This window comes from Triticum urartu, chromosome 5 (genome assembly GCF_003073215.2).
Source record: "Triticum urartu cultivar G1812 chromosome 5, Tu2.1, whole genome shotgun sequence".
Classification (NCBI taxonomy): domain Eukaryota; kingdom Viridiplantae; phylum Streptophyta; class Magnoliopsida; order Poales; family Poaceae; genus Triticum; species Triticum urartu.
In genome coordinates this window covers 322,570,153-322,581,325 of record NC_053026.1, presented here as the reverse complement: position 1 = coordinate 322,581,325, position 11,173 = coordinate 322,570,153, and the positions used below count along the sequence as shown (strand labels likewise).

Here is an 11,173-nt window from a genome sequence, read left to right as displayed (position 1 = left end):
GCGCGGAAAACGAGGCGCACCTCGGGCGGCGTGCGACGGCGGCGGGCGGCGGCTCCGGCGGCGGGGCGGGGCGCTGGCGGTGGCGGGGCGGCGCGGGGCTCGAGGCGGCTCGGGGCTGGGGCTAGGGTTTGGCTTCGGCTGGGCCTCCCTCCCAGCTTTTAAAGCCTAGTCGGGTCGGTTCGTTTTTTTTATAATTACGCGCAGAAGAAAAATAAAAAGAAATACTAAACGGACTCCCAAAATTCCGAAATAAATTTTCCCGGGCTTCTAAAATCAAGCCGCACAAGGTGAACTTTTATTTGGAGCCTAAATGCAATTTTGAAAAACGCCCATTTTTCCTAAATTCAAATAAAATAACGAAAAACTCCGAAATAAAATCTTATTTGATTTTATTATTAAATCCTCAATATTTCTTTATTTTGGGAAAGTCATTTTATTTCCTCTCTCATATTTTTGTAATAGAAATAATTGACGATAAAATAATAAAAATCAAATGATCCTATTCTCAAAATTTGAGAAAACTCAAATGTGAAAATAAAGAATTTCCCAACTCTCTCCGTGGGTCCTTGAGCTGCGTAGAAATTCCTAAGATCAAACCAAAAGCAAAATAAAATATGATATACAATGATGATCTAATGTATAACATTCCAAATTGAAAATTTGGGATGTTACAGAAGGTTAGGAGTCACATAAGGGCCTTCAAACCACCATATTGTGAAGGACTCAAAAGTTTGTACACGATAAAGAGATTGCCTTATTTGTGGTTCATCTACCGTGAGTGAGGTTTGAACCTTCACGGATGAGGAGTATGATAATGCATACTATCTAAAGCTTAGGATACACCGTCGAGCCCCCATCTATCGCAACCCTCTAAACTCAAACTTTACTTTCTTACAAGTTTCTGTTTCTTTTTTAACTTTTGTTAGTTTTCATGTGTACAAGTTTAGTAAGGATCAACCAATCTTGTTCTAAAACTTAACAATCCTAAAACTTTGTGGTAGTGATTATTTTGTAGGACTATTCACGCCCTCCAATCAGTTGTACATCAACCCAAGCCCCCTTTCACCTTTTTCTACCGTCGTGGTGCTGACTCACTATGACACCTCTCCTCCTATTGACCTACCGCTCAACTCGCCTGGCGTCAATTCTTGTCAATAACGCCTTGTCCTTGTGAACCGCCTACCCCCTAGAGGAAGGGGGCAACTTTGATGAACTCTCCCTTGTTAGCAGGGATGCAAGCGGGGCAGAGATAGCGGGCAATAGCATAGTAAAATATAGCATTAATAACTAATGATTGAGGTTTGCGGGATGGGGCAGGATCCCGCTGGCACCATACCTGTCAGCCATGACGTACTGCTTGCTCTTACTCATCGTCCCTCTTCTCTTCCCACCACCATTCTCCCATGCCTCTCCTCTCACCGCTCATCTCCTCTCATCGGCCTGACGGCCTAGCTTGGACCAAATGTGTTGTTTCTAGTTTCTCCTGTTAACCATTGGATTGATGCTCTATCAAAAATATGGAAAGGGAAATATCTAAGGGAGTGGCTACAAAACGGCCGCCTGAAATTTAAAGTTATCAGTCGATTTCTAGCTTTCAGTCTCAACCGTTGGATCAAGATCCAACATCCAGGGCATCATTTTCCACCTCAGCTCTCTTCTTCCTCACCCGATCTTTCCCCCAGCAGCCACCATGTACGGACCACGGGCCGGACCGCCAGCCGCCACCACCCGTGGCCGGAGGCGCTCCCGAACAGCCTCGCCCTCCCCGGAACCTCCTCCCACCGGCACACTGCTGTCGCCCCCGACCATCCCTCTAGCCCCGGGCCTTGCCGGCTTATTTTCCTCCGGTGAACCTTCACAACTGCCGTGCTGCCTCCCCCCACCACAGCCGTGCTGCCTCCCACCCCCACCCTAAGATATATGATGGGGTTCCTCCCCTCCAGTTGTTTCCCCCTTCAACCAAAATCAACTGACCCAAATTCCAAAGTCAGGCGGCTGACATGTAGGTATTATGAATGACGAACCACGTAGGTGGGTACACGCATGGGATTATGCATGTAGAGCGTGCAACATGCAACACACTTTTCATACGGGCAGTGCAGTCGTATTATAAATGACAAGTAGTTAAACGCATGACATGAATTACAGCTCAGAACACAGCTAGCACATAAATAGAGCATGCAACGTAATTTGTATCCATGTGTCTAAGTAGACACACTGTCACAACTGTCATACCAAATGAGACACTCTGTACCATGCATGTCATTGCGTACATAGTCCGTCGGATACACATGTATCGGTGTGAGCTCTTGCAACCTGTTTCCATATATTTGTAGCAGCCTAGCAATGTGTATATAAACTGACAAACACCTTAGTTTTGTAGAGACCAGACATCCAGAAGAGCGAGGACATGTGTACCCGGAGCAACTCGGCCTTCGTGCCGCCGGTGCCGAAGCCGCAGCAGAAGAAGTGGCGGCAGGAAGAGGAGTCAGGAGGCGGTCGCAGGGGATCCCGGGCCTCCCGGCGTGCGTTGACGAAGAGCGAGGATGTGCGGAGGTACAGCGCGGTGGAGCGTCGTGAGCGCATCGAGAGATACCGGAGCAAGCGCAAGCGCCGCAACTTCCAAAAGAAGATCACCGTACGTATTTGCTTTCCGATCACCTGGTTGATTTGCATTCATTCGTTCACTCAGCCATGCATTTCTTTCTGTATTACTACTACTTTGCAGTACGCTTGCCGGAAGGCGCTCGCGGATAGACGGCGAAGGATCCAGGGGCGCTTCGCACAAGCCGGAGAGGAAGATCAAAAGGCGTGCCTTGCAGAAACGACAGGCCAAGGTTCAAGCAGCAGTAGCGGAAGTGCGGTGCCGGAGTGGTGGCCAGCAATGGAGGAGGCGCTGGCCAGGAAGGAGGAGGTGGATGGCATCACTAAGCTCCTCCGCTGGGACCATGAGATGCTCGTCTCATACCTCGGCCTGAACCTCTCCTGTGCTAGTGACCCTTCCAATCATCCATCCACCTGAGCAATGTAGTGCAATCAAACGCCGTCTATCCAAGGTCACAAGATTGAATTCCGAAGTTAAAGAGAAAAAAAGGAGTCATATGTTGAGTTTTTCATTTTTCTACTATTTCCATTTCTGAAATGAACTTTTGATCCATCTATGGAAGCTGTTTATTTTTCCTTTTTTGAGATCCTATGGAAGCTGTAGGAATTGGAAATTCTGGCCAACTCACGGGCCAAATCGAACTTGGGCTATGCATCTCAAATTCTTGTATCTTTGCGGTGCATAATTTGCTTAAAGAGAGAATATTATTAATGCTTACTGGATGTGGTCCGGCACAGCACGTTTGGTCCACGCATTGTCGCGATGGAGTAGAGTGGAGTGAATGCCAACACTCAACTTCGACCTCATCGGGTAGTTGTCCTCTTTGTGTAGTGACCTACAGTCCGGTAGGGATCTCCGGTCCGGCGTAACCCTAGTCTTCCAGTGTTTATGGAAGCACCACAATAACATGGTCTTTCATGAGGTGATAGCCTCTCCCCAACTGATGTTGCACCACATTAAGAGAACTTTTTTACATGGGTCTCTCCAAAGTTGATCTACAACACAGCCTTTGACTGCGTGGGCTTGGTGCCGTGTGTGGCATTGCATAGTCACTTGGTACCTTGCCATATGTTCCGATAAGCCTCCCATCAATTATCCATGAAAAACTATAAATACCTATTTGGTATACAATTATAACAACATACCTATGGGGAGAAGGGATTTGTTCAGACAGAAAACAGAAAACCACCCAACCGCTCCCGCGTCGCTCCGACGGCAACGGGAGGGAACCCTAGCGCGCCGCTGCCACCCCAAGCTCCTCCATCCCTCTTATTTGTCGCCGCTGGCATGCTCGGTCTGGCAAAGCTTGGTTGGTGCCGGCAGCCATGGGCCAGCTTCATCTCCTCGCATGTTGGGGCCGACGCGGGGCAGCTGCTACGAGCCAGGGCGTGGCGCGGACAACTAGAACCACGATGCGACATCCTGTAGGTGTGTTTGCGGTGTGATGGTTAACACAGAGGGTGGTGGCCTTGGCGGCTATCCAGGCTTCGCCCAGATCTGGCGTGCAGTGGCTACTGGGGGTGAGGACTGGGGATGCATGAGCCGGAGGCTGCTGTCCTGCTTTCTGGTGGTGGTGGCTGACGGCCGCAGTGGTTTTGGCCCCGCACTTGGTTGGATGATATATAGGCCAAGGCAGGTCGGGATGGTGGAGGTTTGGTGGCAACAGCGTCGCGGTCATGGTCTTGCAGCTGGCATAGGGTGGTGGTGGTGGCATACCTTCTCCTGGGCTTGATCCGGCGGCGTGTGACGGCGGTGGTTCTAATCTAGGGTTTGTGCTCGAGCAGGCCAAATATGGGCCCGAGGAGGATCGGACTTGTCCCTCTGGATATGTGAGGTTGGGTTTGATCCGGGTTGTGCATGCGAGTGATGCTCTCGCGGGTGCGGTGGGGGTGGTGGTGGTCGTGACGCCACTACGCTGTCAGATGGATCGATGTCGATGGCCATGGTCTTGGCATCATTCAAGCTCGCCTAGGCCACTCTTGAGGGCTATGGTCGACGACTATTGGCAGTATCGGGGTCGTGTCCCCCCACCCCCCACCCACCGGGGTTAGTTGAGGATGCCAATGTCGATGCCTCCTACCGTGGGAGGGTGGGTGGGTGGGGGGGGGGAATATCTAGTGCACCCAACCATCTTGTGCTACCTGTGCACCAAGTTAATAAAATCCAATTTATGAATGTCAAAAAATTCTGAAAAAATTATGTTGTACTAGCAACAAGAATCTGTCATACTGCCAAATTTGAGATCCAAATTAAAAACAGAACATTAGAAACAAAAAAGACAAATTTACCGATGATATAGAAAATGGGCTGAATTGAAGGCCCAGGTTGCATTAGGTACTATTCATAGATGCCAGTCTAGGAGTGGAAGGAGTGCTTTCTACTCTTCCTATTGGGTTGTTGTGCAGTTACATGGATGGTTGTCAGTGTCTAATCGGGACAAGGATGCTTGGGTGGCGGCCCTGGATGGAGTTCGCATGGTTGGATCTTCGCTGGGCATCATGGCGGCGATGGTGGCTATGTCTGTTGGCCGTGTGGGCAACCAGGGGTGTAGCGGTGGGTGGCTTGGGCTCACCCTTTATCGTTGGCAATAGCGACGCCAAGATTCAGATGTGGAGGCTTGTACTGGTCTTGAGTGTCATGGGTGCCTGGTGGTGATTGATAACCCACAAGTATAGGGGATCACAAACAGTTTTCGAGGGTAGAGTATTCAACCCAAATTTATAGATTCGACACAAGGGGAGCCAAAGAATATTTGAAGGTATTAGCAGCTGAGTTGTCAATTCAACCACACCTGGAGATTAATTATCTGCAACAACGTGATCAGTAGCAAAGTAATATGATAGTTTTGATAATAGTAGCAACAACAATGGTAATGGTAGCAGTGATAACAGTAGTTTTGTAACAAGTGCAACAGTAACGATAGCAATGGTAACTTAGCAAGAACAATATAGGATAAATTCGTAGGCATTGGATTGGTGACTTGTTGGATGATATATATCATGAGACAGTTATAACCTAGGGCGATACGGGACTAGCTCCAGTTCATCAATATAATATAGGCTTGTATTCCGTAAATAGTCATGCGTGCTTATGAAAAGAACTTGCATAACATCTTTTGTCCTACCCTCCCGTGGCAGCGGGGTTCTATTGGAAACTAAGGGATATTAAGGCCTCCTTTTAATAGAGAACCGGAACAAAGCATTAACACATGGTGAATACATGAACTCCTCAAACTACGGTCATCATCGGGAGTGGTCCCAACTATTGTCACTCCGGGGTTGCCGGATCATAACACGTAGTAGGTGACTATAACTTGCAAGATTGGATCTAGAACATGGATATAATGGTGATAACATAAACAGTTCAGATCTGAAATCATGGAATCCGGGCCCAAAATGACAAGCATTAAGCATGGCAAAGTCATAGCAACATCAATCTTAGAACATAGTGGATACTAGGGACCATGCCCTAAACAAACTAACTCGATTACATGATGAATCTCATCCGACTCCCCACCGACCAGCAAGCCTACGTAGGAATTGTTAGGGAACACAGTAATTTCAATATTTTCCTACGCACACGCAAGATCACGGTGATGCATAGCAACGAGAGGGGAGAGTGTTGTCTACGTACCCTCGTAGACCATAAGCGGAAGCGTTATGACAACGCGGTTGATGTAGTCATACGTCTTCACGATCGACCGATCCTAGTATCGAAAGTACGACACCTCCGTGATCTGCACACGTTCAGCTCGGTGATGTCCCACGAACTCACGATCCAGCAGAGTGTCGAGGGAGAGCTTCGTCAGCACGACGACGTGATGACGGTGATGATGATGCTACCAGAACAAGGCTTCGCCTAAGCACCGCTACGATATGACCAAGGTGGATTATGGTGGAGGGGGGCACCAAACACGGCTGGAGACAATCAACTTGTGTGTCCTAGGGTTCCCCCTGCCCCATATATAAAGGAGCAAGGGGGAGGCCGGCCGGCCTAGGGGTGCGCCAAGGAGAGGGAGGAGTCCTCCTCCTAGTAGGAGTAGGACTCCCCCTGTCCTAGTCCAACTAGGAAGAAGGAGGGGGAAGGAAAGAGAGGGAGAGAGGGAGGGAAAGAGGGGGCGCCGCCCCTCTCCTTGTCCAATTCGGACTCCCAAGTGGGGGGGGGGCAGCGGCCAGCCCTGTGGCCCCTCCTCTCTCTCTCACAAGGCCCATGTTGGCCCATTAGTTCCCCCGGGGTTCCGATAACCCCCCGGCACTCCAATAATTATCCGCTGACCCCCGGAACTCATCATGTGTCCGAATATAGTCATCCAATATATCAATCTTTATGTCTTGACCATTTCGAGACTCCTCGTCATGTCTGTGGTCACATCCGGGACTCTGAACTACCTTCCTTACATCAAAACACATAAACTCATAATACCGATCGTCACCGAACGTTAAGCGTGCAGACCCTACGGGTTCGAGAACTATGTAGACATGACTGAGACACGTCTCCAGTCAATAACCAATAGCGGAACCTGGATGTTCATATTGGCTCCCACATATTCTATGAAGATCTTTATCGGTCAAACCGCATAACGATATACGTTGTTCCCTTTGTCATCGGTATGTTACTTGCCCGAGATTTGATCGTCGGTATCTCAATACCTAGTTCAATCTCGTTACCGGTAAGTCTCTTTACTCATTCCGTAATGCATCATCCCACAACTAACTCATTAGTCACATTGCTTGCAAGGCTTATATTGATGTGCATTACCGAGAGGGCCCAGAGATACCTCTCCGACGATCGGAGTGACAAATCCTAATCTTGATCTATGCCAACTCAACAAACACCATCGGTGACACCTGTAGAGCACCTTTATAATCACCCAGTTACGTTGTGACGGTTGGTATCACACAAAGTGTTCCTCTGATATTCGGCAGTTGCATGATCTCATAATCATAGGAACATGTATAAGTTACGGAGAAAGCAATAGCAACAAACTAAACGATCATCATGCTAAGCTAACGGATGGGTCAAGTCAATCACACCATTCTCTAATGATGTGATCTCGTTAATCAAATGACAATTCATGTCTATGGTCAGGAAACATAACCACCATTGATTCAACGAGCTAGTCAAGTAGAGGCATACTAGTGACACTCTGTTTGTCTATGTATTCACACATGTACTAAGTTTCTGGTTAATACAATTCTAGCATGAATAATAAACATTTATCATGATATAAGGAAATATAAATAAAAACTTTATTATTGCCTCTAGGGCATATTTCCTTCAGTCTCCCACTTGCACTAGAGTCAATAATCTAGATTACATTGTAATGATAACACCCATGGAGTCTTGGTGCTGATCATGTTTTGCTCATGAGAGAGGCTTAGTTAATGGGTCTGCAACATTCAGATCCGTATGTATCTTGCAAATCTCTATGTCTCCCGCCTTGACTTGATCGCGGATGGAATTGAAGCGTCTCTTGATGTGCTTGGTTCTCTTGTAAAATATGGATTCCTTTGCCAAGGCAATTGCACCAGTATTGTCACAAAAGATTTTCATTGGACCTGGTGCACTAGGTATGACACCTAGATCGGATATGAACTCCTTCATCCAGACTCCTTCATTCGCTGCTTCCGAAGAAGCTATGTACTCCTCTTCACATGTAGATCCTGCCACGACACTCTGCTTGGAACTGCACCAACTGACAGCTCCACCATTTAATAAAAACACGTATCCGGTTTCTGACTTAGAGTCATCCGGATCAGTGTCAAAGCTTGCATCGACGTAACCATTTACGATGAGCTCTTTGTCACCTCCATATACGAGGAACATATCCTTAGTCCCTTCAGGTATTTCAGGATGTTATTGACCACTGTCTAGTGATCCACTCCTGGATTACTTTGGTACCTCCCTGCTAAACTGATAGCAAGGTGCACATCAGGTCTGGTACACAGCATTGCATACATGATAGAGCCTATGTTTCAAGCATAGGGAACACCTTTTGTTTTCTCTCTATCTTCTGCAGTGGTCGGGCATTGAGTCTGACTCAACTTCACACCTTGTAACACAGGCAAGAACCCTTTCTTTGCTTGATCCATTTTGAACCTCTTCAACACTTTATCAAGGTATGTGCTTTGTGAAAGTCCAATTAAGCATCTTGATCTATCTCTATAGATCTTGATGCCCAATATATAAGCAGCTTCACCGAGGTCTTTCATTGAAAAATTCTTATTCAAGTATCCTTTTATGCTATTCAGAAATTCAGTATCATTTCCGATCAACAATATGTCATCTACATATAATATCAGAAATGCTACAGAGCTCCCACTCACTTTCTTGTAAATACAGGCTTCTCCAAAAGTCTGTATAAAACCATATGCTTTGATCACACTATCAAAGCGTATATTCCAACTCCGAGAGGCTTGCACCAGTCCATAAATGGATTGCTGGAGCTTGCACACTTTGTTAGCACCTTTTGGATCGACAAAACCTTCTGGTTGCATTATATACAACTCTTCTTTAAGATATCCTTTAAGGAATGCAATTTTGACATCCATTTGCCAAATTTCATAATCATAAAATGCGGTAATTGCTAACATGATTCGGACGGACTTAAGCATCGCTACGCGTGAGAATGTCTCATCGTAATCAACTCCTTGAACTTGTCGAAAACCGTTTGCAACAAGTCGAGCTTTGTAGACAGTAATATTACCATCAGCGTCAGTCTTCTTCTTGAAGATCCATTTATTCTCTATGGCCTGCCGATCATCGTCCAAGTCAACCAAAGTCCACACTTTGTTCTCATACATGGATCCATCTCAGATTTCATGGCCTCAAGCCATTTTGCGGAATATGGGCTCATCATCGCTTCCTCATTGTTCGTAGGTTCGTCATGGTCAAGTAACATGACTTCGAGAACGGGATTACCATACCACTCTGGTGCGGATCTTACTCTGGTTGACCTACAAGGTTCGGTAGTAACTTGATCAGATGTTTCATGATCATCATCATTAGCTTCCTCACTTATTGGTGTAGGAATCACTGGAACTGATTTCAGTGATGAACTATTTTCCAATAAGGGAGCAGGTACAATTACCTCATCAAGTTCTACTTTCCTCCCACTCACTTCTTTCGAGAGGAACTCCTTCTCTAGAAAGGATCCATTTTTAGCAACGAATATCTTGCCTTCGGATCTGTGATAGAAGGTGTACACAACAGTCTCCTTTGGGTATCCTATGAAGACACATTTCTACGATTTGGGTTCGGGCTTATCAGGTTGAAGCTTTTTCACATAAGCATCGCAGCCCCAAACTTTAAGAAACGACACCTTGGGTTTCTTGCCAAACCACAATTCAAAAGGTGTCGTCTCAATGGATTTAGATAGTGCCCTATTTAATGTGAATGTAGTCGTCTCTAAAGCATAACCCCAAAATGACAACGGTAAATCAGTGAGAGACATCATAGATCGCACCATATCTAATAGTGCGGTTACGATGTTCGGACACACCATTATGTTGTGGTGTTCCAGGTGGCGTGAGTTGCGAAACTATTCCTCATTGTTTCAAATGAAGTCCAAACTCATAACTCAAATATTCACCTCCATGATCAGATCGCAGAAACTTGATTTTCTTGTTACGATGATTTTCCACTTCACTCTGAAATTCTTTGAACTTTTCAAACGTTCCAGACTTATGTTTCATTAAGTAGATATACCCATATCTACTCAAATCATCTGTGAAGGTGAGAAAATAACGATATCCGCCACGAGATTCAATGTTCATAGGACCACATACATCAGTATGTATGATTTCCAATAACCCTGTTGCTCGCTCCGTTGTTCTGGAGAACGGAATTTTAGTCATCTTGCCCATGAGGCATGGTTCGCAAGTACCAAGTGATTCATAATCAAGTGATTCCAGAAGTCCATCAGAATGGAGTTTCTTCATGCGTTTTACACCAATATGACCCAAATGGCAGTGCCACAAATAAGTTGCACTATCATTATCAACTCTGCATCTTTTGGCTTCAATACTATGAACATGTGTATCAAGACTATCTAGGTTTAGTAAAAATAGACCACTCATCAAGGGTGCATGACCATAAAAGATATTACTCATATAAATAGAACAACCATTATTCTCTGATTTAAATGAATAACCGTCTCGCATCAAACAAGATCCAGATATAATATTCATGCTTAACGCTGGCACCAAATAACAATTATTTAGGTCTAAAACTAATCCCGAAGGTAGATGTAGAGGTAGCGTGCCGACGACGATCACATCGACTTTGGAAGCATTTCCCACACGCATCATCACCTCGTCCTTAGCCAATCTTCGTTTAATCCGTAGCCCCTATTTCGAGTTGCAAATGTTAGCAACTGAACCAGTATCAAATACCCAGGCACTACTGCAAGCATTTGTAAGGTAGACATCAATAACATGTATATCAAATATACCTTTCACTTTGCCATCCTTCTTCTCCACCAAATACTTGGGGCAGTTCCGCTTCCAGTGACCAGTCCCTTTGTAGTAGAAGCACTTAGTCTCAGGCTTAGGTCCAGACTTGGGTTTC

The 11,173-nt window shown here is 46.1% G+C and overlaps 1 protein-coding gene across 1 annotated transcript; it reads left to right on the top strand.

The window, feature by feature from the left end:
• Positions 1–2,380: 2,380 nt before the first annotated feature.
• On the top strand, positions 2,381–3,196 carry LOC125555959 (zinc finger protein CONSTANS-LIKE 5-like). Its single transcript, XM_048718764.1, has 2 exons — positions 2,381–2,638; positions 2,729–3,196. Exons 1-2 carry the CDS (start codon positions 2,411–2,413, stop codon positions 3,020–3,022), a joined length of 522 nt encoding a protein of 173 aa, XP_048574721.1. The 5' UTR covers positions 2,381–2,410; the 3' UTR covers positions 3,023–3,196.
• The last annotated feature ends 7,977 nt before the right edge of the window (positions 3,197–11,173 follow it).